Source organism: Drosophila sulfurigaster, chromosome 2L (assembly GCF_023558435.1).
Source record: "Drosophila sulfurigaster albostrigata strain 15112-1811.04 chromosome 2L, ASM2355843v2, whole genome shotgun sequence".
Lineage (NCBI taxonomy): Eukaryota > Metazoa > Arthropoda > Insecta > Diptera > Drosophilidae > Drosophila > Drosophila sulfurigaster.
Window position 1 is genome coordinate 5,240,695 of NC_084881.1, and position 27,029 is coordinate 5,267,723.

The 27,029-nt window shown below is 36.7% G+C and overlaps 2 protein-coding genes across 4 annotated transcripts in view; both read right to left on the reverse strand.

Moving 5' to 3' along the window:
- LOC133834941 (uncharacterized) overlaps positions 1-19,074 on the reverse strand; it is a 193,232-nt gene extending 174,158 nt beyond the window's left edge. The window contains 2 exon segments of the mRNA XM_062264732.1: positions 14,403-14,957; positions 18,543-19,074. The gene's annotated coding sequence lies outside the window, so the exon portion shown is untranslated.
- A 6,802-nt stretch (positions 19,075-25,876) lies between these two features.
- LOC133850228 (ATP-binding cassette sub-family C member Sur) overlaps positions 25,877-27,029 on the reverse strand; it is a 62,192-nt gene continuing 61,039 nt past the window's right edge. The window contains exons 22-23 of one of the 3 annotated variants that reach the window (XM_062286270.1): positions 26,379-26,575; positions 25,877-26,322 (exon numbers count right to left, since the gene is read on the reverse strand). In XM_062286270.1, coding sequence (XP_062142254.1) covers positions 26,161-26,322; positions 26,379-26,575 — 359 coding nt within the window. In that variant the 3' untranslated portion in view covers positions 25,877-26,160. The remainder of the gene's footprint in view (positions 26,323-26,378; positions 26,576-27,029) is intronic. The other 2 variants (XM_062286267.1, XM_062286268.1) reach the window with 2 other exon arrangements.

The window sequence follows — 27,029 nt, forward strand, 5'->3', positions numbered from 1 at the left end:
CACACAAATAACGGCAGCTGAGTTTCAGTGCGCAGGCTAAAATAAAAATTTACTTTTGGCCAATTTTTATTAGGCCGCTGCGGTTGCTGCCTGCCTACAGTGCTCTTCATACAAATTAATGTGTCTCGGCTCCCTCCAGTGTTCTCTTGTGTTGTGTTGCGTTGTTCTTATGTTCGTTGTCCTCCCTGGTTGGTACGTATGTCCTTAAGGCTATTTGCTATGCCTTGTGCATTAATTTCATGCTTTAATGCCTCTACACATACATATATACGTACATATATATAAACACATTCACAACACACATACAACAAGAGAGAACCAAGTCATTCAAAGTGGCTGACGTCACAAGTAGAGCGTGAGACAAATATTCCAAAGTGTTGGCGTCAAAACGATTTGTCGTCTAATTGCGGCAGATTTTCACCACTTATACTCGCACACTCTGTATCTGAATACCTAAGATTACATATGTATGTGTATAGTATGTACATATGTACATACATATATGTTACTCTAATAGAATTTGAATATTTCATTTGGCATTACGCTTGATTACGCCAAAACAATCTTCCGTTGCTCGCAGTTAGAGGCACTTTGAGCTAAAACGTTCTCCAGTCTGCCACAAAATTAATGAAAATTAATTTACTATAATTTAGGAGCATTGAGGTATGTTAAGCACAGCAAATTGAATGCCATTTAAAAATGGCAAAAATTGAAAGTTATTTCGGGTTGGTAAATCAACTCATCAATATAAAGCTGCACTCATAAATGGCTTTACTGGACCATAACACACACAAACACACACTCAGAAAAAAAAACATTGGCAGAGAAAATAGCGTTTGCAAAACAGGCCAAGCCAAACAAAATCATTAAGAAAATCCTAGCGCTAAGCCGATGAAAATCAAATTGTGCTCCAACAGCTGCCAGCATCCAAATATAAATAAATACGTAAAAAGTGTATAAAAGTAAAATAAAAATGCCACAACACGTTGCATTTCCACACTGTGCCGGGCATAAAGACAAATTGAGTCAAATTTCACATACAAATAAACACATGCAAAGAATATCATTTTTACACCAATGCAATAGAGCAAATCTAAATATTTTCACCTTTTTTTAAGCTTTAAATATTTTTATGTATGCAAATGCAGAATTACGAATCTTTATTTCAAAGTTGTATTTTTTAATATTTCTAAATATATAAAAGTAAAAAGTTTCGATACTCTGTTCCTCTTAACAAAAACGATAGACAATTTTTGCAATTTGTTGCTCCAATGTGCAGTGCAACTGGAGCTTAGTCATACGAGTTTGTATGGCTGCGCGTGTTGTTGGTCAGTAAGTTGATTTTGTATGCAGGCGCTATGAATTTTATTATCACATAAAATAGCTGGCGTAAAAAAGAGCAACAACAACAAAAATAGACGCTGAAGCTTAAAAAAATAGCAAAGTTCGGGCCAAATAGAAAATGTGGAGGGCCCTCGTTATCAGGCACTTTGTCTTTGGTGGCATTGGGGTTTTTCTAAACTGCATTTTAACGACTCCCTGGGCGCGGCCAGCTAACGTATATTTTGACTCCATAATACACTCACACTGAATGTGTGTGTGTTTGATATGGTTGGGGGGGCTGCAAAGTATTTTTAACGACCTAATGAAAATTGATTTCATAAAATTAAATTTTCTTTCAACTTGACCAATTTCCGTTAGGGATTTTCCACAAGTCGATTGGCAAAAGAATATAAATGTGAAAGGTCCATAAGGAGTAAACTTCCATTCCATGACATTCATACATAACGAGTGCACAGCATACTTATTGAAACAATTCTATTCTGTGACTTTCAAATATGCCAAGTCTCTTTTGGGTAAGATAAAAATGTGATTAGCTCAAGGCAAATGTATTCAACTATAACAAATTCCAATTTTACAGACCTTAAATATTTCGTCTGATCTATAATAAATTTTGTGAGAAAAAAAATTGTTCATACTCATAAATTATAAACTGAAAGAAAAAAAAACATGTATTAATCGTGAAACTCGCATAAATAAAATGACATTTGAGTCCACACTCTCATTATTCCCACTGAACAGAGTTTACTTAATGCAAATGAAAATAATTGTGCTATTATGAAACAGTTTAATCGTATAATCATAAATTTGAGTTTAATCGCGAAATAATTCATTTAGAAATTAAAACAAAACAAAAACAAATAAAAATATCTACGTTGCTGCAGCTGTTTATACCCACGGCATGTTAAATAATTTTTTTCATTTACTGTTTATACCCACGGAATGTTAAATAATTTTTTTCAATTAAAGTGTTTGAGTAGATTTTTATACCCGCTACCCACAGGGTAGAAGGGTATTATAACTTTGTGTCGACTGAAAATATATATACAATATGCAGAAGGAGGCATCTCCGACACCATAGAGTATATATATTCTCGATCAATGTCAATAACCGAGACGAATAGCCATGTGCGTGTGTCTGTCTCTCTGTATAAACTCCTAGATCTTAGAGACTATAAGAGATTAAGATATAGTTTTGTTCGACAACATTTGTTATGTTTGCAAGCAGATCATGTTTTAAGTCTAGAGTCGATTTTTACTACATACAATAATAACTCTAGTATTTATTCCTGTTAATTTGGGGTCAGATACAAATTGTAGAACTTATTTCAGAAATGCTTTAGTATGGACAAAAACGCGTACTTACAAAAGATAATTGTTGATTTGACTGACAATTTGGTATGTTTGGTACTTTATTGTTATTTTAAATGTAAACTATATACCTATATGGCATATTTTTAGTACATTTTGCATATTTCGAAATTAACGTCGTACTATTTTGCCATTTTCTTAAATGGGTATCGGACATCTGACAGTCGGACACACTTTCGAATACTTTCGTACTTGTTTGTTTTCTGTTTGTCAATTGAAACGTTCGTTACCGTGTAGTTATTGCTTATATATCACGCAAATTATACACAAATAAAAATATTAATCATACGCACAATAAATCCAGGTAAATACAAAATAATCTGTATGAAGAGTTAATAAATAGTCGCAAAATAGTTTATAATTTGGGCTTACAAAAGCAGAAGAACTTTCAAGACAGATTTTATAGACAAATAGATCTTTTCCGTACAAAGCTAACTCAGTAACGAAAAGATACATACTTATATGTCTATGTAGAATATAGCGTATATCATAATTCAATTCATAAAAATGGATCCAGCGTCAATTAACAATAAATTCCAACTTGATTGGCTAGGAAAATATGCCTAACATATGTGCATATGTCAAAGGAATATAAGTATTAAAAGTCGATATGGAAGATTTAGCTATCAAAAGTTAACATTTAGTAAAATATGAACTGTTGTTTTATGCAAATTGCTATTGCCAAAAATTGGGAGAGATAATCGAAAACGGTCAAAACCATAAACAATTATACGCCTCTCTTGCAATCTGCATAAATTATATGAAATTCATTTTCAAACTTTCAAAACCCTACAAAAAGCGAAAAATAATAATAAAAAAATTTTAAATAAATTAAATAAAAAGTAAATGAAAAGTTTTTATACAAAAACCGAATGCAAATGCCAGGGCCGAAAATTGCGCAAATATTTAAACTACGCTTGGAGTTTTATTTCGTATTGTAGGGATTAGATTCGTCAGTCAGTAGCAAAGGGAGTAGGAACCATATCCAATAACGGTCAATGACGGGGAATGTCGGAAAATGTGGGGCATGCAAGCGTATAATTCAATTACGGCTAAAAGCTCCAGAAAATAGCAAGTACCAAGGGCTGAAAAAGCGCGAAACCAAAAAAATTGCAATGCCAACCGCAACGAAAACGAAAAGATAACAAAAACAAGACACTCACAATGCAAACACAATAAGGAGCCAAAAGGCACCGAATGGCCTAAAGTGAACGCAAATGCGCAATATAAGTCGCTTGGGCCACTTGAGCATATCATTGACCAGTGAAGCCCAAGCCTAAAGCGGCGGTCTCACAACTAACAAAGAAATCTGAAAGATGAGCAAACCATAACCAAAATAAAGATAGAAAAACTGAAGGCAAAAGGAAAAAAAAACCAAGAATAACAAAAATCAGAACAATTCAGCAAACAATTGAAGGAACGCTGAGCTCAGGACATTACATCCACCCAAAGCGCCTGTCGTCTTACGTGAGTTTGCCATATTTTCTATGTAAATAATTTAAAACGGAAATGACGTAGATTATGTGCCGGCAAACGGAAGTTACTTGGGGCTCACCACCAAGTCGCTGACTGGGGCAAACGAGACAAAACATGAATACAAATAATTTGCAAACAATAGAGCCGAGTTCTCTCCCCTTCCTAGCCATTGGCCACCCAACAATTGGCTATTAAAGCCAATATATTTTGCGGTATTATTCTCAAAATATACCAAATATACTGGCGGCGTTTTGCTCTTACTTGTATTTGCATTTTGCTTGACAGTATTGTTTCTTTTTTTTCCTAACCAAAATAAAATTCAAATTACTGTGGCTGGGAAAAATTGGTAAAATGCCGCATGCGCATTTTTTCAACGTCTTTGGTTATTTTTTATCCAAAGCATTTGCCAAATTTACCAAAAACTATTTTAAATCAGATACTCATAATGCCGGCTTCTATTTCAGCTGATGTTCTAAGAAAATTAAGTTCTGAGGTTTGAAGCATTATTAAGATCAACAAACCTGTGCAAAATTCTTATTCGTTAATGAGGCGGTTGTCGTCAACGTATGGTTAAATAAGAATTTTTGTTGATACGCTATAATATAATATAATATAGAGCAAATAAATATACAACACCTCTTAAAGTTTTGTTTCGTCGGGAAAACAAAAAAGAGCGAAATAAAGTATGAAGAATAATAGCACAAAGAGTAATGTACAAAATGGGCTGTTTTTGACTATGTTTGCATTTTATGTTTTCAAGTAACGATAATAAAAAGCACACACGCTTTTATTTGAGATACACTGAAAAAGTTTTAAAATTAAGATTTTGGTCTTAGTGCTAAGAATTTTAATCTTCAAAGTGCGTCAAGTTCACGAAAATGCTAATCTTAGCGAACACTTTTGAAGAACATTTAATATAAGACCCATCTTCTTATTAATATGATGAAAAAATCTTATACAATAATAGTAGACTATATTATAAGTAAAAAAAACCTATAATATATTTTATTGTCTTTTTTGTAAAACTTATTTGTTATGATGTTTGCCCATTTTATGATTTGATTAGCTCATTTAGTTTATTCTAATGTACTTTAATTACGAAATATTTATCAGTGATTTACGCAATCTCCTGGTTGCGAACGATTCGCGACAGCTCGACTAACTGAGCTATGAACGAAAACATCCAAACATGGATAAGGCTTTCATGGGAGTTTCAAAAGATTAGTATTCTCAGTTTTGTTATTAAGTGGTCTTATTTCAAGAACACATTTTTTAAATTTTTTAGAACTTTGCCTTTTCCAGTGTAGGCTGCACGTACATATATCAAAATTTTACGACACAGTTCAATTAATTTAGAGAAATATTTGGTTAAAATTTTTTTTTTTATAATTTTGTTAAACATTTAAATAAAATGTCGCATGGTTGCTTAAGTGTTTAGTGTACGTTCGTCGAAGATGGTACCCAAGAGAGAGAGAGTGAGAGACATCACTTCAATTTGTTTAAAGACAATACACTTATTTGTAAAAAAAAATGCCAGTTTTTTGTTAATGCATAGGGGTATTGCAACACATAAAAACATTGAAATACGAATGTTTACTTAATAATTGCGAACAACATTTAAATAGTACGATTTTGTGTTTACCACCTGCCAAGATTCTTGGTAATATGTAAATAAAGATCTACTGCAGCAATACACAAGCTTGTACAGCTTGATACCCTGTAATGACTTACTAACTAAATTACATTCAATATTCGCAGAGTAAAAATAAATTTTTATTTGCATACTTTATTGATTTAAGTAAATATTATTGATTTCTTCAATTAAAGAACCTACAGAACTACAAAAACTTTACAACACAACCTGATTCTTAATATGGTACAAGATGATGCTCGGCCTTGAGATACATACTTTTAAACTATGTGGCGACAGCCGATGGAAATTGTGTGTGTGTGTATAACAACCAAAATGCGACAAAAACAATAGAATAGTCACGATATATACTCGACTGAGCAACGCTAGAGCTTCGTGACCAAATGAGGCCTAACGGGCTATAAAAATTACGAGCTAAATGGCGGCAACAACTGCGAAGTGCCCGCATGACAGCCCGACTGACTAACTGACTGGCTGTTTGTTCAGAAAATTCAATTTCCAGCAATGGTGGGAAATTGATGTCAAAAGCGTAGTCCGGCCAAATTCATTGACACATAAATTTGGCTGGCAGTGAAAACAGCTTTAATGAACGGTTACTGGCGAGTGCTATACAAAGCAAAGTCATATCGAGTCGACTTCCTGCACGGCTGTTTTTGCTCTCTCGTTTTTTGAGCCGTTTATTCATTGTATTTCAGACAGTTGGCAGTCAACACAGTCCACTTCAAACAAAGGCAGCACAATCCGCAGACCATTTCCAAGGAAATCCGAAAAGTAACGGAAACAATTTACTTAATAAACCCACGTTGCTTCGAGCATCGACAAAAAAATACCTTTGAAAATTATAAACAGCAGCTGAAGTACCGGACCGGACTGGGGCAGAGGCAGAGGCAGAGGCAAAAGCAGAGATAGAAACAGAGACTCGGCACAGTCAAAGGCAACAACAGCGAAAGGGGTTAGGGCCAAAATCCCAAGCAATGTTGCGAAAAACCTCCATAAATTATAAATATTACGCAAAAAGGCATTGCCAAATGGGCGTTCTGAGCTGGGGCCCAGTCACTATTTACAACTAAACGACCCGATGCCAATGGGTCTATATGGCCTTTTGTGAATTGCCTAAAAGGATTTCGATAGAATACCAAGGCCACAATGCATTATAATTTGCCAGGATGGAGATTTTAAGGACTGTGTGTTGAGTTGTTTTCAAATGTGATGTGTTGTGTTATGTTATGTTGTGTGTATTTTGGGTTGGGTTCAATGTGGATCACCTTTAGGGCATGGACACAAAATGCTAAAAATAATATAAAGACATTTGTGAATATTGGGGATAAACTATTTTCCAAATATGTAAAATAACAAATACCTAAAAAATGGGAATTTAATATATCACTAATGAAATTACAAACAGCAAAGTTGTTTACTTTAAAGATTGAGTCACATTTAAATGCGGCTACCAAGTGCTTCTATCTTAATCATTAGTTAAGAGTTTAACTCCGAATCGATAAAAATGCGAGTAAGAATTCCGCAATGCAATCGGCAAGCGAATGGAAAAATAACAGCCAATGTCAACACACTCGCAGCACACAGGTGAACGTTCAAAAGTCGTCCATAAATTTGACTTATCCGATGCAGCTAATTGAATTATCACCCAAAGGCTATAAAATAGATATTCGCGAGAACGTGAAAATACGAAAGGGAAGCGAGTTTAAAAGGCGCAAGGAGCCGTTAACCTCGATGCTGTTGGCTGCGCAGTTTGGTCCGAGGAGAGAAACAAATAAATAAAATACACTTTTATTACTTACAAACATACTTACGCACACATACAAATGTGCACGCATATGTGAGTTTGTTTTTGGTTTTTATGCAAAGTTCTTTGCACAAAACATTAAACTTGAATGCTGAAGGAAAAAAGCCGAGCATAGCATACTTCTGTGCGGAGGCATAAAAATCATTTAAATGTTTGTTTGTCCCACGCTCAATGCATGAATGTGTTCGTATGAATATTAATAATCAGCATAAACATAAACATACTCGTAAATATAATACATGCGCCACATAATGCTGCTAAATGTGAACTCCCCTACATACTGAGTGGAGGGCACTGCGAATGCGGCTTGGCCCCACAAAAACAACAACAGCAACTGGGGAACGCACGCTGCACTGCTTTGGGTATTTGGCCACAGAGCTGCGCTTAATATTAAATTATGACTCACTTTTCGCTTTTATGGCATAACATTTACAATTGAAAAGATTTCGCTTCCAGCCGCCCTCCTCCTGCTCACGTTCCCGCTCCTATTCCAGTTTGCTGCCATTTAGTGTCCGAAAGTTCATTACGCTGTTCAAGGACATCGACAAGAGGCTTATGCAAAACTTGCCACAGCTATAAACCAAATTAATAGCCCCAAGCTGAGCGAATTTTGACGCGGCTATTTCCCAAAAACGAGTTGTGTTTGTTTTCTACTTTTTTTGGTGGTTGTATTTTGTTTTTGTTTTTGGTATTTCGTCAGTGAATTAATAGCTTCCATCCTCGGATTCGGCTAGAGCTACCGGGGTATGCTGAGACAACAAAATGCGACACTTTTAGCCTGTGGATTCCGATAAGCCTCGGGGCCAGCGACAGGCAATTATCTCATCTTTGCAGTCGCCCTTAAGCTGTGCCTTGGCTAACGACATGGATAAGAACTGTTCTGAGAGATTTTGTTGTGAAATGGCGTGAAAGATTTTAATGAAATCACAAGTATTGTTGACAAATAATAGTTTTCTTGACTGTCACAAGCTTTAGTTTGTGTCAAGTACAAAAGAAAAAGAGTTTGCAAAGTTTCTTATTTCAGTTCTTACACATTTTTACTTATAAATGAAGAGTTTTAAATAAAACGCTTGATATTCGCCTCTTAAATCACTCCGAACAGAAGATTCATTTGCTTCAGGAAACAAATTCTAGGAAAAGACCCAAGGCCAATTTCAAAAGAAACGAGAAACGAGATAAGAAAGCTACAGTCTAGTGTGCTATGAAATACTCGCTATATAGCAAATTAATAAACGACAAAAATACTGAAATATGCCGAAGGTTGTATATAATATTTATATGTATACTACAACATTCAAAATATACCATAGATTGGAAAATATACCAGATTGTCACCAGGTATAAAAACTCATGCTGCAACAATTCGTTTTTAAAATTTATGCTGTATCGAACTTCGACACGGATGATTCCGTCAACAACTTGTATATAAGAATGAACAACAAATATTTTAAGGGGTATACGATAATCTAATGGAAATGCCAATATTTATCTATTTAATAAACACCTAATTCAGTATTTATTTCGATTAAATTCCTGTTTAAAATGGAATCTTTAACCAAATAAGTCAAGCTGAAATATTTAAAGAGCTTGCCTTGCAGAATGCTGTGTTTCGTTAAGCAAACCACACAAAGCACTTAGGACAAGCTGTCAAATATTTTAGTCGGCTCGACGCGATTAGAAGCAGCCGCAATTGTTGTAACGTTTATTGTTTTGCTATATTTTGCGCACAGATATCGGCAAAAATCCCGCTAATGTGAGCATTGCGCGCAAAGAAAACATAGCACCCTCGACGAGGTTACGATGGAACGTCGAACTCAGCCCCCAAATTGAGATGCTGACAATGTGTGCACTGAAATTTCACCAAAGCGACACTCCGTGCTCCAAAGAAATACGTAAAAAATGGGGAAAAAAATGTACTAACAACAATCTACATGGGGCAGGAGAGGTTAGACCTGGTATTGTGAGGGTGTGTGTGTGTATGTGTGCGTCTGCGGGTCGAGTACACGATGGAAATACCAAATAACTTCACTTAGTTATGCCCAAGAGCGTACCGAATAGTCGAGGACTTTCATGTGGAGGCGGAGAGGGTGGAGAGAGTGGAGAGGGATTAAGCTGGATGGAATGAGAGAGGGGAATGGGCAAAGGAAATGGAACAACACTTGTGTCAAATGGCTCAAACGCAAAGCAATCAGCGATGAGGCATCAATAATTCGCAACGCGTTTTGGCCTCTCCCAACTCGAGAGCTGCCTTTCCGCTTTGACCAAAATGAACTAGGATTCCCGTTTGATGCCAAACGGTCACATTAAAACTAAAATTGCTTTCAAGTTGTGGCTTCGCCTTTGACTTGACTTTTGTTTGTGGTCTGTTCCCGCTCGCTTGTTCGCTGTTCTCTGTTCGCTGTTCGCTTTTTCGCTTGACTCGGCTGTCGCTCTTTGATTTATGGCGCCACTTGCAGCTGACAAGCGCCACAAAGTATGCCACATTTTTTCACCCGCTTCCTCTCTCACTTTTGTCTCCTTAGCTGCTTATGCTAAGCGCGGCCTATTAAAGCATCCGACGACTACTCGACTGTCGCCTCTCATTTTCATTTGGCTCGCTTCGGCTCTACATTTCCTTCTTTTCTTTTTTTGTTTATATTTTATGTTTTCGCGGTCACGTTTTTATCTTTAGGACGCAGCCCAAAGAACACAAGCCGCAAATAAATTGGCGTTTGCTTTAATTTTGCTGTGCCAAAATATTTTCCCTTTTCGGGTTTACTTCTCGTCTGATTTGTTTGTATACACTACAAGAATGAATAGTGGTAAAAATAATTGTTTATTACATTCCAGTTATTAATAATTTATTTTTACATGTGTGCATGCGTATTCCCTAAACACATATTTTGATGTCGTCAAAATATTGTTAGCCATATTGAATTTATTGATTGTGGAGTAGACTCGAAATGTAAAACTAACATTTTACTAAGGATAACTCCAATTATTATTCTTCAGTTTATGTACAGTTTAATCAAAAACCTTGAGATATTTGTAGTCTTAACTGAACGATTTGACCCACTGTTATTTATCTGTAAAGCAGCCTTTGCTTTCTTTTATTTATGTTCTATTTCGCTACCCACTTACTGATCGCATAACGTTTTTAGCCTTGACTTTTGACAGTATCAAAACACTAAACTTGTCATATTTAAGCATGAATTGCATATATATAATTTATGAGCTACTTTTAGGTATTTCCAGGAATGTTGATTTACTGTTGACTTTCAGCAAAGCTTGCACAATTTAAGGGGAATTTAAAACACAAAGTCGATGCTCTCCTAAACCGACTGATAGATACAAAGCAAAGCAGCCCATATATAGCAGAAATGTAAGGGAAAGCTTTGGAGTGAGAGTGAAAGAGACAAAAAAGCTTGTTTTCATGTGAATCCACAAGAATTCAGCGAACAGCAGTCAGCAGGATACCACTCATTGCAAATACTTTCGAATACGAAATGAATACGAAATCCTACTGACACAGTGCGGCATGAATACGAGTTCAACGGGCAAATCTGGTAGCGAAAACACACTCTTTGGAGTGCCAGATTGTAGCACTTCTTTGTTGGGCCTTTGATTGGACTCTAACCAGCAATGCAGAGGACCACAACAACAACGACGAACCCAAAGGTGCCACTGAGGTTAGGCGCACAATTGTAATTGAAATTGAAAATTGTTGTGACGTCAAGTGTCTGAGAGAAGTCTTCGGAAACAAAGTTGGTAGAACAGCAACTTTTCAACTGCTTCGGCAATTGGCTAGAAGTTCTTGTACCAAAAGTTTGCCTCAATGCTGTCAAGTCACAAAACTATCCTAGTCCCCACATCATATTTGTGCGTACTTTGGACAACTTTTGGAAGATAAGTAAAACGACCAGCTGTTTCCAGAATTTAATATTTAAAATGAAATTAAGTGCGTAATTGAAAGTTGCAACAAAATGCTCAGCATGTTCAAAAACTATTCATGCAACACCTTACAAACAGATTCTTACCACAAGTAGTCATATTTTCGAAAAGTAAATACCCTAATGTTTTGTTATATTATTATATATTTTCGATATTTAAAAATTCTCCTCTAATTATCGCCCATCAATCTCAATACTCTGCTTTACTTAAAATTAATGGTATCTAAACTTGATTTTACTCATACTCAAAAATTTAAAATTAGGAAAAATGAAAGCTCAGCTATTTCTTTTCAGACTTGATATGCTTTGTAGCGCATCAGTTATTTCCGAGAAGTGTATAACGAACAACTCACTTTCCATTTTTGCAAATTTGCAACAGCTGGCAAATATTTGAAGATGGTAAATACAATTTCAATGCAAATACACACTATAAAGCAACCTGGCCTTTGTTTAGATAAAAGCTCTTTTTAATGTCGCCGCATGTGCAAATGTGTGTGGTTAAGGCCGGAGTGAGGAAGAGTGAGGAAATGAGGGAATGGGAACAAACACAGTTTATCTCTATGTCATTTTCTGACACACACTGTGCGGACGCCAAAGGATGTCAAGGCCTAAATGTCAAATGCATTTAAAAATCATATTTTTATGCAGAAAATAATTGAACAAAAAAGCAGAGAGCATAAAAGCCGATGAATGACAGAGCTAGTGAAAGAGAAAGCGAATGCGAATGAGAAAACAGACAACATTCACATGGCGTGACAACTGATAAATTCTTGAAGCACGCTAAATTCCACATTTTGTCTAACAAAATAAATTTCAATTTTATCAGCTTGCTCTAAAAAAAAAACAAAGATTCATTTTCACATTCAGTTTGACATATTTGCATCGCCATTTAATTCGCATAGGGTACATTATAGTCGCTATAACTGCAGCTCTATGCTGATATACCCGCTACCCGTAAGGTAGAAGGGTATTATAACTTTGTGCCTCCAGTATATTTTGCTGTAAATCTAGTATATTTTGAATGCATCACTATATCAATATTCCAAATTTAGCTATTGGTATATTTCAGTATTTTTCGGTATATGAATTTTGTTTATTTTAAGAATACAGCATTCTTTTACTTTTATGCAACATGGGTAGCGGGTATCTCTAAGTCAAGCACACTCGACTGTAGCTTTCTTACTTGTTTTTATTTTACTCGTATTTTAGGACAACTAGACAAATTCGCTTGCTCTGCAGACGATTTAATTAAAATTTATGCATGTTGCATATGACATAGATTACAATTATATACGCACAGCACACAATAACATTAAGACGGGGCAAGCAACACACGCTCACATCTGCATACGTGCAAGTATTTCTTAAAAAATCAATGTACTATTTCATTGTTTGCTGTGGCTGTAAGCAAGGCAATGACTGAACGGAGGGGGGGAAATGTAAAGCCAACGGCTAACATAAATTGTCAGTTGCAAATCCTTGACAAATCTGCTGCATTGGCTCCTGTCTATTTTTTTTTATTTTTCGTTTTTCGTTTTTTTTTGTTATTTCGTGTTTTTTCGTGGTGTGCTTTGGCGTACTTTGCGAGATAAATCTTTATTGCCTCATTTTGCGCTCAAAGCTGATTTCTTTTGCCATTCTGTATGCCTTGCCTCAACTTACTTGCAATTTTCGTTGCCAAACTAACTGTGTCTGTCTGCTTGTCATTCGCTTCTCCATTCCCCCTCCCCACCACTCCGCTGTCAACATTGCTGGCTCTCTTTAGCGAGTGTGGCCAAAAAGACAAAGACGACGAAGATAACGTCGCCTGTGAAAAGCCCGCATCGCAACCAACAAGAGTAATAATATCAACAACAACTTGAAGAATAAAACGACAAAACTTTGCAGCAATGAATGACAAATAAAAACGTAAAACATTTCAAACGCACAACACAACAACAGAAAGACGCAATGAAAATTACCCAAGAAAAACTAAATGGAATCCGAAAAACTTTTCCGTTTTGCCCATTTCGCTGCCCGTCCATTCACTTGTCTTTAATTTTTCGCTATGGCCATGAGTCGGGCCTCTCTTGGAGTTAATAATTAATTTGCCGCTTTGCCAAAAGCAAACTTTAATTTTTTTCCTTTTTTTCGGCACGGGTTTCATGGCTTTTACCAATGTTTGTTTTGTACTTATTATTGTGTGCATACAAATTTCCCATTGATGGGAAATTGGGGTCTTAAGGAATCAGACCAGGAGCAGGACGTGAAAAATTGCTTGACATGATCTCTGACAAGGGTCGAACGGCATTTAGCTAATTTTTTACACATAATAAAAGCCAATCGACTAAGAACCCAATCAATTATTGTAAGGGGAATATTTTAACGGGTTTCCATTTGCTGCCGGTAAACTATTCAACGTAAACAAAAGCTGTTTCATTGAAGAACACCATAGCTGTTTGTATTTAAAAAGCTTTATAATTCAATTTTAAACGTTTCATTATTAAACAATACTATTTCGCTAACTAATTATTGGCGCCTACCCCAAAAATATATAAATATGAATAAATGCTTGACTTTTTTTGTTATTTTGCAGTTGGTATGTTAGTTGATAAACAAACTAAACATTTCAAAACTGCAGTAGATTGCATGCTTAATTTCCCACTGGATTTTCCCCGCTGCTTGTAAAGTCAATTTCAGCGGATTCGCTATGAAAGACTTCCACACACATTGCAGAGTTCCCACGATAAAAGTGCGGTAGACTCAGCATTTGGAACTCTACAACAAAATAAGCGAGTATGTAACATACAAAAATAAATAAGCTACAGTATAAAGTTGGTCTAGTACTCACATTAAGCATTCGCCATCCACAACATTACGTATACGCGCCGGATTCGCTAACGATAGTCCAAAAAACACAATCGCCACTTTGTGCCTTACTGTGCGGCGCGCCGCCAGTGAAATTTAAATACAAGCAACTGTAATTATGAAGTACCCGTCGCACTGTGGACACCACGAAAAGTCACACACACGCATACACGCACACGCACACACACGAACTCACACTCGCGCAGCCGAAGCCGTAACTTTGTATTTGCTTAAACAGCAGCTGGCACAGCCGCCTGTTTGCTTTTCATATAAATTGTTTCGCACAATTTTCGCCACTGTTTTGCCTTTTTGTGTTTTCTTTCTGCTTCTTGTTGGCTCACTGCTTAAATTTTCATACACATTTTCGGTATTTTTCTTTTGCCCGCACGTATTTCATTTAATTTTTGTTACATTTGTGTTCTGCTTTCGGGTGCTCTGTCATATTACTAAGCGTGTTTTAATAAGCTACAGTATTTTGTTTACATATTTGTTAAACCTCTCCACAGTTTTTAGGCAGCTCTCACATCCGCGGGCTCAACTGCAAAAAAAAAAACAAAAAGGGAAAAAGAGAAAAGTTACATAGTTTCTGTTATAGTTACTTGTTGTTGCTGTTGTTCTTTTTTATTTCATTTGTGAATGCATAACCTGGAGAATTCCAGCAATTTGAACTTTCGGCAAACCAGTCAACAAAGTTTCGCCGCAAATAAACAACAAATGGTTACTAGTGCAAGGTGACTTAAATAAATAAAAATACTTGTAAACATACCCAAACAAACATACATTGACGTACGCCTTCACGCAGTGTTCCGGATACTTGAAAGTAAACCAGGCTAAGCGCTATGCTATCCTGCTGCTAGGACATAAACAAATAAGAAGTAAACAATATTCCCCCAAAATATACCCTATTTTATAAACAACTCGATTTAATGCTTATTGAACACATTTTGTAAACAACTAAAATAAAATTATATTCTCTTTATTAAATTACGTTATTGTAGAGTTGCTTAATTACTCTTATTTTATCTTTATTCTGCGCAATTCAACACTTAAAATAAGTTATCATTACAAAATACACAAAACTTGAAATAAACAAATATCGATAAGAGACAAAGAGAAGAAGAAACTAAAACATCGATAACAAAGTGTGTATAATCCATGTTAATAACATAAAACATAATAAAAATTTCTGTTTAATCAGTTTTATTTAACTTAAATTCAACAGAGTATTAAGCAGTTCACAGCTAAAAAGTAACATTGCGAAATAGCGAAAAGTGAAACATAATAATAATTGTAAAACTAAATTTAGCTGCATTTTTGTTTAACCGTTTTGTTAACTTAAATTCAACAGAGTATTCAGCAGTCCACCGCGTTTGGTTATCCGCGTTTCTCCCACCTTGAGATGACTCCAACTAAAAGAACTATACGACCCTATAGTTATGCTAGCTGTGGCATTATTTTAAGGTGCAAGAGCTGCCTGCGCACAAGTGTGTTGCACATAAAACACTCCACAAACGTGCAGCAACTTCAAACAGCTGTATGCCACAAGCACAAAAACGACATAACAAAAATAAGTATATTCGCCGGAAACTTATGGCAAAGCATTGAAAATGAAAACGAAAACGAACGCATTCCCAATGTGCGTGTATGTCGAGTTATGTGCTAAAGCTGGCACACAGAAAACTGTATCACAACAGTAGAAAGCAAAAAGCAAACGACAAGCGGCAAATGACATATTGGAAAAATGAGAAAAGCCAGAGTTATTCTAATGCGCATTGGGAGAAGAGGCAGGGAAAACTGAGCTTCATATCAAATTGGCAGGCAATTGGATTTAGTTTTGATTTAGCATCTATTCAACTGTGCTCATAATCAATTGAAAGCAATCAAAGCAAATGTCCAAGTCTCGAATATTCGATTCGAAATGCAATCATCTTGTAATAGATAGAATTGAGTTTGCGCTGACATAAAGTTGTTAAATTGATAATGTTAATATTGGGTATTGGATAAACCAATCGACCAAATAGAGACGTAAGTAAATAACTTTTTTAAAAAGTTTAATTACAAAGAATAATAACTTAGAAATGTAAATCAAATACACCTACATACATATATATTTATACCCTTGAGTTAAATCATTTTAAAATTAATAGAAACTCTTTATTTATGCATGACAACGTTCGGTAAAAATTAAATAATTGATTAAACTGAATTTGCAATTCTAAATGAACAGCACAAATTAAACTGATTGATCATCATATTTGCAAAATACTATTCCTTCACTGGGTTACATAAGATAATCGCACACCTCTTGGTCTCTGCATAATATTAAAAGATTTGTCGCAAGGCACTCAGTAAAAATAAAAGATAAAAAAAAATGGTGAAAATAATAAATATATGCCATGCCCTGCAGCCCAAATGAAGACTGCGGAGAAACAAAAAAAAAACAAAGTAAAAAATAAAATAACTTTCTGTACAATTTTGTGAAAACTGTCTGAAAAATGCGAGCATATATTTTTCAATGGTAAACCGATATGTTGCTGCGCCTGACAGCATGCAATAAAAAAGTACAAGCACACATACACACTCGCACACTCATACACGCGCAGGGAAACACATAAAAGAGGGCGTGGGCATGGGCGGCTCTGAGGAGGCCTGGAAGTGCTCAAAACGCAGCACGCACAGAGCTTTGGCAAACCGCTGATGTGCAAACAATAAAGTTCAAGGATATACACGCTTGCGTGTGTGTGTGTGCCTGAATGAGTAAGTGTGTGTGTGTGTGGGTGCTTGGTGCCATATATAATAGAGTTTGTTGCATACTTTGCGGTCGCAGAGCCCGTGGGTCAAGTTGCGCCTATGTTGACTTTAGCAGCCCAGTTAATAGCAACACACTGCACGTCGACATGCACGCAGTGTGTTTGCCGTTAGGCTATGTGTTGGATTTTAATTATGCTAATGCAAAATGCAAACAACACACACACACACACACACACAAGCAGGCTGCATGTTTTGCACCTTGAAGAAAAGTTCTTTGACTTGTGTGCGGCTTCTGTAACCTCTTTGAGCAAACAAACATTTTTTGGGGCATTTTTAGGTCAAGTTTAATAGCATTTCGTAACAATGCTGCTTAAGCATTTGTTTATTCAGTAAATTAATTAGAACGCTTTGACTTTTGCCCTTCTCTTTGCTCTGCCTTTCCTGCAACCCTTAGACATGACTTGCATGAGGTTGAGCAGCTTGAGGTTGAGGTTGAGTCCACGCACGCTTCTCGCTAACATCTTGTTGTTGTTTTTAATTAAAAATTCAAACAGTATGGCATGAAGTCGTTCTCCCTTGCTCCTCGCTCTTCTACAGTGTCTGTGTCGCACTTTTGTGCAAGTATTTAATTACTTTCACTTTCGAAAGAAGGGCGAAGCATCGCGAGCAACCGAAGATGCGAAGAGTAACCCGTTGTCTGATAATTGCTAAAGTACACAATTCCAATTAGTCGTGGATTAATGTTTAGTGCACTTGATTGTTCAGTACATCTGGAAGGAGTAAACTATGCGACCTGCGTTCAGCTAGAGTAACTGTTTAGTTGGCATAATTGATTACCGACTTTAATTTCAGTATTTGTTATTAATCACTACGCATTATTCGATTCACTTGGGTGTTGTTACACAATTTTCTGTCACTGTTAGAGATATACAAATACCTTTATATTATTAAATTATTAATGTAAATATACACCATCAATAAAAAAAACATGCCGTCTGTCCTGTCTTTCCTTACAAGCTGGAAGCTGAACAACAATATAAAAGGACCTGAAAGACCTGCCCCCCGTGGATGTCTAACTAATGAAGCACACTTATTGAAAAGGCCAAAGCCGAAGTGCTAAATCATGATGACAAATGATATACGTAATTATCAAAAGCTTTTCTTGTAATAAATTTATTCATTATATTGCAGGCAAAAGATTGTCGAGAATTATCACAAAAAAGAGAAAAGATAAAGTGATAAATAATGAAATCATATTATTAAATGGCAGTCACGCTGAGCCTAGCCGGATATTTCAGTTATATTTTCCGAGGAATTCATATAATTTCAATAAAATAGTATTTGGCTTTCTTAGTATAGAATTCATAAGTACCTGTCTGGGAAATATACGTTTTCAGCTACTGTGATTGGTTTTAAGTCTTATCACAATTCACAAATCAGTGGCAAGCAATTTAGGCAAAATGAGCCAAAACGCCATGGGAAACATTTTAAGGTTGAGGTAAAACGACCGCAGAGCCACGAGAAGTACGTGGCGTATGTGTCACGCGTCAACAGAACTTATAGCAGCCAGCATTCACTTGAGTTAGGTCAGAGTCACCGTAGAGTGGCGCGCGATAAGCGGAAATGCGAAATGCGCACTGCGAGACAAAGCGAATCGCTGCTGCTTCAATTTCAATATTTGCATATGCGATTTATCTTGAAGTTGCCTTTTTCTATTAGGCTAACGATTTAGCTGCACAAACACACAATCATAGTACACTCGGAGGCACAGTGAAGCGCTGTTAATTGATATTGAAAATCTGGTCAAAATCACGTGAAAATTCTTAAGCTTTGCTCACAAAATATCGCACGCGACAATTGTTTGAACTGATAACCGCACGCGTAGATAGACACGAAACAACTGAACGCGGACAGCAGCGCCCAAATGTCGGCAACTGTCGCCTACAGATGCCGATACGCAGCGCCCAAGCGCAACAGCATGTACTACAATCGCAAATGAACAGGTCTGTTATGCAGCCGAAGGTCTTCTGAGTTGCCGAACTACACTTCGTGTCTGCTGTCAGCTGTAGGCTTCGGCAATGTCCCGGATGCTGGGCAAAGAGAGACTCTCTCTCTTTTGCAGATACAGCATTCAGAGTAAGTGGAACGCATCTCCCAATATGTTCCACTTTCACAGACCGGTATGTTCCTTACTCGTTCACTGGGTCAATATCCACTCTGTTTGCCCAGCATGTGCGTGTTTGTTTGAGTGTGCGTGTGTGTGTATATGGGTTGCTTCTCATCACATTGTCAATGCCGCATATGCGATGCCGGTTTTGTGGATTACTTTCTGATTTTCTGTTTTGCTTTTGTTAACTTTTTTTTGTTTTTTTTGTTAAGAGCTTGCAACGCTTTGGTTTTTTGGCTTTGACTTGGTTTACAAATATATTTGTTGCATTGCGCATTCTGCGGATATTTGTTGCATACTTTTGAGATGCACTGTTCGCCTGCGGTCGCTCTTGAGCATCAATTTAATGGCCTGCTTGTTCCGGTTACCAAGCCAAAGCCGATCGTATTACCAATAATCCGTTAAAGAAACCCGTCAATTTAAGCTGCAAATTAAATCAATATGTTTATGGGTGTATCAACAAATGCTCAACCGAAAATCATTCGACCAATAAAATCGTAACGATAGCCATCGCCCTAGGCTGCTTACTGTCCGCACACCTGTTCATCTTTCACCCGTCCACCTAGACCACAATCAAATAAAATTGCTGAGTTGTCATTCGTATATGAATTTACCGCTTCAACTGATATGAAGGCATTTTCCGATTATCATGCGTGCTCAATGCTGATACTCGAGCTGCTCTTCTGTTTCAGACTTTGCTTTCATCTTAGATTTTCATCTGAATTTAGGCATTCCAACAGCAGCTCACAATCAGTGAATCCAAAGACCAAACTGACCAAACGATAGGGTCAACTTCGCATTAAAAGGCTTTCCATAGCCTTTTGTTGCAGCATTACTTGGACAATAACATAAATATGGATACATGCCAACAGGTTTTAGATATTTTCTCTAATTTTATTAATTTTCTAGCTTTAGTTGGATTGCAAACTAATTTTAATAAATAAATAATAAAAATATAAACAAATATAAAAAAAAGTGAATTAATATTTAAAAGAAATAAACATGTAAGATGTTTGAACTAAATATTTTATTGGATACTCCCGAATTTATTACATTCCTTAGATTCACTTTTATAGCATCGTAGATATTGAATCGATTTTCTAAAAGAAGAACTATACACAAATTCATTGAATTGAAAAATTTGATTTGAGCACACAATATGATTAGCTAACACAAGAGGTGGGTGGGTGTAAAAGGGCAGCTAACAGTTACGAAACAGCATAGACATCTACAATAGGGGCAGAACGCTTGGGGATAGGGTATCGGGGTTTACGACATTTACGAGCGTTTGAGTTTGACAGATTTCTTTTATTAAAGCGACAGACAGTGAAAGGACTGGCAACCGCTCGAGCACATTAAATCCAATTGTACATGTGTATGTGCGACTGTGTGTGTGTGAGTGAGTGTGTTTGTATGCGTTTACTAGTTGTGGAAAATTTAATAAAAACAAACCGCAATACAGACGAAGTGATAAAAAGAAACACGCGAAAAGAAGAAACAAGAAAAAAGCTAAAGTCGAGCGGGCTCGACTGTGAGATACGTTACGTATTACGTATTAAGTTATTATACTATAAATATACCGCAAATATACTAAAATATGCTGAAGACCATATTTTGTATATTTATGAATATACCAAATTGACTGCTCAGGAATCATAAACACTATAGTTATTATTGCCTGCACCAAAACTCTAGGTCTTCAAAATAACTTTTGTTATTCGATTTTTATCAATTCACGGTGGCGGCAGTGGGCGTGGCTAAAATTTGAAACAAACTATAACTGTGTGCACGCATTACAAGTGCTGTTGAGAAAAAATTATATCTAAATCTCTTATAGTCTCTGAGATCTAGGTGTTCGTACAGTCGGACGGACAGACAAACAGACGGACATGGCTATATTATATCGACTGTTGACGCTGATCAAGAACATATATACTTTATAAGGTCGGAGATGCCTCCTTCTGCCTGTTACATACATTTCCTGTCGACACAAATTTATAATACCCTTCTACCCTATTGGTAGCGGGTATAAAAATCACATAAAGACGTCATGAAACACGTTGCGCACTTGAACGCATTTTACAACACTGACAAAAAAAGAGTATGCTCAAGGACAGAGAGGACAAGGCCAGGCAAAAAGTGACAAGAGAAGAACGTTTCCAATTTAATATGAATGCAGAAGGAAGAACTAGTTATGTGCCCTGGTGGATGATGACGAAGGGGGGAGGAGATGCGCACATGTCTACAATGCCTGTTCGCAATATGAAGCCCGCAGCACTTTCAACACTTTTGCATGCTCTGCGTATCAATCAACATCATCAGTCTAGGCGCCTAATTAATGAAATAATTAACTTGCAACTTTTATTTTTGCTTAAGTGCTTTCCCAGCACTTTCTCGCACACTTTCACACGCACACACACTCGCCCACTTATTCACACATATGTGTTGTATGTACTAAATACATGTGCACATGCAAACAATTAATTTCATCAGCAACAATAGCCAAAATAAACAAGATAGACACAAGGAAAACCAAAAGTGTAGCAAATTTCAAGAAGCCGTCATTGCAAACGCAATAAAGTCAAGGTTCTATTCAGTACACACACTCAATCTCTTTTCGAGTATTTACCAAAAGAAAAGAAAACCTTATAATTACGGAATAAGCATCAAAGAAGTATATCAGAATTTTGTCCTTAACAAAAATATTGCTTAGTCCACAATATTTCGTGATTGTTCAAATCGTACAAAGCTCTTCAAAGAAATAATAATGTCTGATTATGTTTCAGCTACACTTCTAAAGAGTACCTTAAAATGCCTATATTGTGATATTTTCTTTCTAATGTAATCAACGTTAGTGTTTCATAATGACGTCGAAATTAATTCCCCGATGCCATTTAATGAAACATAGAATCAATAACGATAATTAAGCATTACGCTCTTTATACTTTTGACATCGAAGATTGTTCGTTTAATGGGAATTCCAATAATCAATTGCTGTCTCTTCCTTAATATAAGTTAATCCCTACTCTGATGGAACCCTCTTTAGAGTTAGAGCATGCGAAAATCCATAAGAAACGAACAAAAATGCCTGAGTTAGCACAAAAAAAAAATAACACAATGGGAAAGGAAAACGCCTCAACAAAAAAGGCAGAAAGAAGGCTAAAAACAAAAGCTTGATGAGTGTGTCAGCATAAACACACACACATACACACATTAAACAAAAAAAAATGGAGGAATAACAACAAAGCGAGAGCAACAAATAAATCAACAAATCAAAGAACTTAACTAAGAAATAAACGAGTCTCGACGAGTCGCGGCAAGCACAATGAATTAACCCAATGTACACATAGGTTAGTCAGTGCGATTAGACGGGACGACATGCACAAACATGTGTAGAACAGCAGACACACACACAGACACATATGTACTTCGAGACACACACAAACACATACACTTGGTATGTATATTTCGACATAGAACATAGCCTGACAGCAGCATGAGTGATTAACATCGCTGATGAGGATGAGAGCGAAGATGAAGATGGAGACGTGGATGTAAAAGGGGATGTGAATTGGGAATGGAACTGGGATGAGGTTGGGAATAGCGAATGACGACAAGGACAAGGACGGGGGAAGAACGACAGTGCCCATGCCAATTATTTGGATTAGCCACAATGGTGGCTGACTGTGTTGGCTGGCTGTCGGCCTAGTTGGCTGCTTGGCTGCTTGGTTGCTTGGCTGGTTGACTAGTGTGGCAGCTCTGCGACGCGTTGCGTCGCGACTCGAGTCGACTCGACTCGACGCCATCACAGGGACTGACTCGAAACTTTTGGCAGCGATTTGTGACGCTTCGGCAATTAGTCAAAAGCAGTTAACACGCCCCTAATGCGAAAATGCTGCGTCAAAATTGTGCGCAGCGAATAATTTATTAGCAAACACTTGAGAACGTTCTATAAAACTTGTATCGAGTACTCATCGTAAAAGGTTTTCCTATTATTCTTAAATAATCTTTAATGAGCTTGAGTGCTAATTTAAACATTATTGAAATGTGAAATATCATAAATGATTTAGTATGTATTTTTAAATTAAATTTGCTTGTAGATCACAGAAAAACCAAACGACAATAATAAAAACAATAAATTAAAAAATAAAGTCACAGTTCCACACGTCAAAATAATTTCTCATCAGAATTTTTAGGTGAACCAAATGAGAAAACTACAGTCGATTGAATAAGAACGGTATTTATGATTCCTGAAAATTTTGTTGCGATTACGAGAACTCTTAACTGTAGCATCAAACTTACAAATAATTTAATTCAGGTAAAATAGAAAGCCATTATAAATTTATTCACAGTAAACACAGAAACATTTTTATCTTATGCCAGCATTTTCGTTTATATACATACATATTAAACGAAAACTCAATCACTTACTAATATTTACTATATATTTTTCTTTCAAATTTTATTGGTAGCTTTAAATAAAATGACATAAAAGTAAATGTCGAAGGAAATGTAAAATCACATTGGCGTTGCGCTTTTCTTTTTTGGCAATTATTAAAAGTGTATGCAATATAGGAAATAGTTCTCCCGATTTCTCTTTGCCTCTTTTGCATATCAATTAACCCATTTTGACTGAATCAAACCAATTTGCCAGCCGCGCCCCATACAACACTTCAAAAATCAAAGCAGTACACCAAAAAAAAAAAGTGTATATATGTATTGAGAAAAATCCTTTCGCATTTTGCTCCTCATTGCCAATTAAGTTTAATTGCCTGGCAGGCTAAATGGCTCCAGGCCAACTACTTGAGATATGCATACAAAAGTGAACGCTTAATATCGCAAAAATTCATGCACCTTCCATCCATGAACTCGACTTTGCCTGTGGTTCCCCTGTTCAGCCTTACTGAAGCCCATTTAACAATCAATTTATTCCTCAATAATATTTTGCTTTTGTGCCAGTTGCTGTGAGGTAAGCATGAATTGTTGGGGGCAAATAAAAATGCAAAAATGTTGTTGCCACATTTTCATTGCATATTCATGCAATTATTCACCACAGTCCGATGCGATTTCAGTTCCGTTTCTAATTGGCCTGATTTATATACGGGAGTGCCAGTTTGTTACAGTCTGCAAATGTTTTTGTTGTACTCTTATATTTTGCAACTGTTGCACGACTTGCATTCTCAAGCGGCTGTTTAAAAGTGCCAAGAGAGCTAAATGGATTTGCTTTCATGGGAAATAACCATTATTGTTGTGGTGCTCAACTGACTTATATTCTTTAGCCGACTTCAATGCAAATATTGTAAGTACAACATGATTTTTTGAGAACTATTGCACTCTGGACTTTACGGTAAAACAATGATCACTTACAATTAATTCGAAAATAACTACCAAGTACAAATGTTTACTAATTGAAATTCTGTGGAAAAAAGTAAGGTAAATTTGTTTTTAAATCAAATAATCTTTATTCATTCTTCTAAATCAAAGTAAACCCCTTCCGATGAAATACACTTGTGCAGCCTTTAATTGGAATCCTCGAAACATGCCAAATCGTCCCTTTCCGGTATATCCATCAGAGCCATCTTCGATTCAGCTTTTATCTCCTCAATCGACTAGAAACTGGTGAGTTTTGAGAATAACCAGAAGTAACACGGAACGAAATAAGGTAATAATTCTAATTCCTTCACTTTATTGACGTGTTGCTCATCCGTTAACGTTGATGGCCGTCCGGAGCATCCTAAGTCATCAATACGTTCCCGAGGCTAAAGACTTCAAGGACATTGTAACGTGTAGATACTTTTTCTGCGACATGGAGAATCCCCAAAGGACTTCCGCGAAATCCTCAAAGTTTTAAAGCAGCCGCATTTTCATCCGCAAACGAAATTTGATGTCACTTCTTTGCTCAATTAAATCAGACATTGTAAATATCAAAAAAATACACTCTTGGTCGTTTGGTCGTCTCGTAAACACAACCGTTAATATATTACTGATAATAAGGTCGACTTCAAATTTCACCCAGATGTCATAAACAGTTCTGCAAACTCAAGAAAAAAGAACTAGGCCAAAATGTTAAGCCAGCGAATTTTAAATTTAAAACTAGAAATGTGTTATGCGCTTCAAATTTAAATATTAAGAAAGCTAACTTTAATCAGCTTCTTGAACGCGCAAGAGAAACTTCATTGGCAGTTCACTAAAGTCACGTTCTCACGCTGCAATTGCAGTGCCCTCGGTTAAAGCCAGCTACATCTTCAGGTTCAGCGTCATCTGCAACCTAAGCTGTGTGACGAGCCCACACATCACATCACAAACAAGAAATAAGCCAAAACCGCTGATGCACTTCCTTTAATCCATAACTATGTGTATGTACATATGTATTTGTGTATGTGCAAATCATATTGCTGTCAGATCGTTTGCGGCATACTACAAAAGCATGTACAGATGTGCGTGTAACTATGCGTACTGTCACGTGGTCACGTAGCGTATACGCACAGTTGCCGGTTGCCAGTTGCCAGTTGCCAGTTAGCAGTTGCCGGCAAAAAGTATGCAACAAGAATTTAATGTTTGCTTTTGACATCTGTTTTATTGAGTAAAAAATATGAGCGAATACTGAAAAGCACAAAATGCACAAAGTACCATAAAGTACAATTTAAGATATAAAATACAAAATATAAATACATTATTTATACACACTCGTATTAGATAAAAATCACATTTGACACACACGGGCGCACAACTACAAAGGAAATACAAGTACATTCGCCCCAGTTCCAACAGCTTTTAACTTCAATTACAAATTACATACTACAATAAAGTAACATTCTTTCAATCAGCAACTTTGACAGCCATTCAACTGATCCCCCTTGTTAAGCAGTCCGTGGAATATAGAGCTAGATTGCTGCAGCAACTGTCGCGGATTACCGTCCTCAACGATCCGTCCCTGCTCCAGCACTATAATGCGTTCATAATCCAGAATAGTGCTCAGTCGGTGCTGTAAATAAATAAATGAAATGAAACGATACCAACATCAAGTAAAGCTCAACTTACGGCAATGGTTATAATTGTGCGGCCGTGGAAGGCCTTGTCTGCCGCCTTCAGTAGAGCACGCTCTGTACTGCTGTCCAAAGTACTTGTTGCTTCATCCAGGACGAGGCAAACGGAGCCCCGCAATATGGCACGTGCCAAGCAGAGCAATTGCCGATGCCCAGCACTGAGGCTGATGCCGCCGTCAGTGATTTCCGTGTCTGTGTCCGCCAACCAGCCAAGCCAAGTGAAGCCAAAGAGCAAAATGAAGGCGCAACGCCATCAGGTGGCCATCCAAATAAAATAAAAATATATAATAAAAACCGGTTTTTAGTGCGTAATTAAAGTTGCATTTAATAAGCGTAACGTTATTGCTGCTCGGCTAAGCACGCATTTAAGCCCTAACGAGGCGTATTAACTCGAAGGGGCAACCCAAAGAAAACTGCGTAATGTGTGCAAGGACATGGCAAAGTGTGGCTCGGCCAAGGTTTGTCAACATGATTGAGAGTCTTTTGTGATTAAGCTGATTGCTACTTAAAAAGTAGTTGAGCGCTCTGTGAGCGCACTACTAATTGAAATCAGGCAATAACTGAATGACCCTCGTATTGATAGCGCTGAAGAAGTCTATAAAGCTGTTTGATTGCATCGAGGAGTATCTAATAAATTAATGATTGC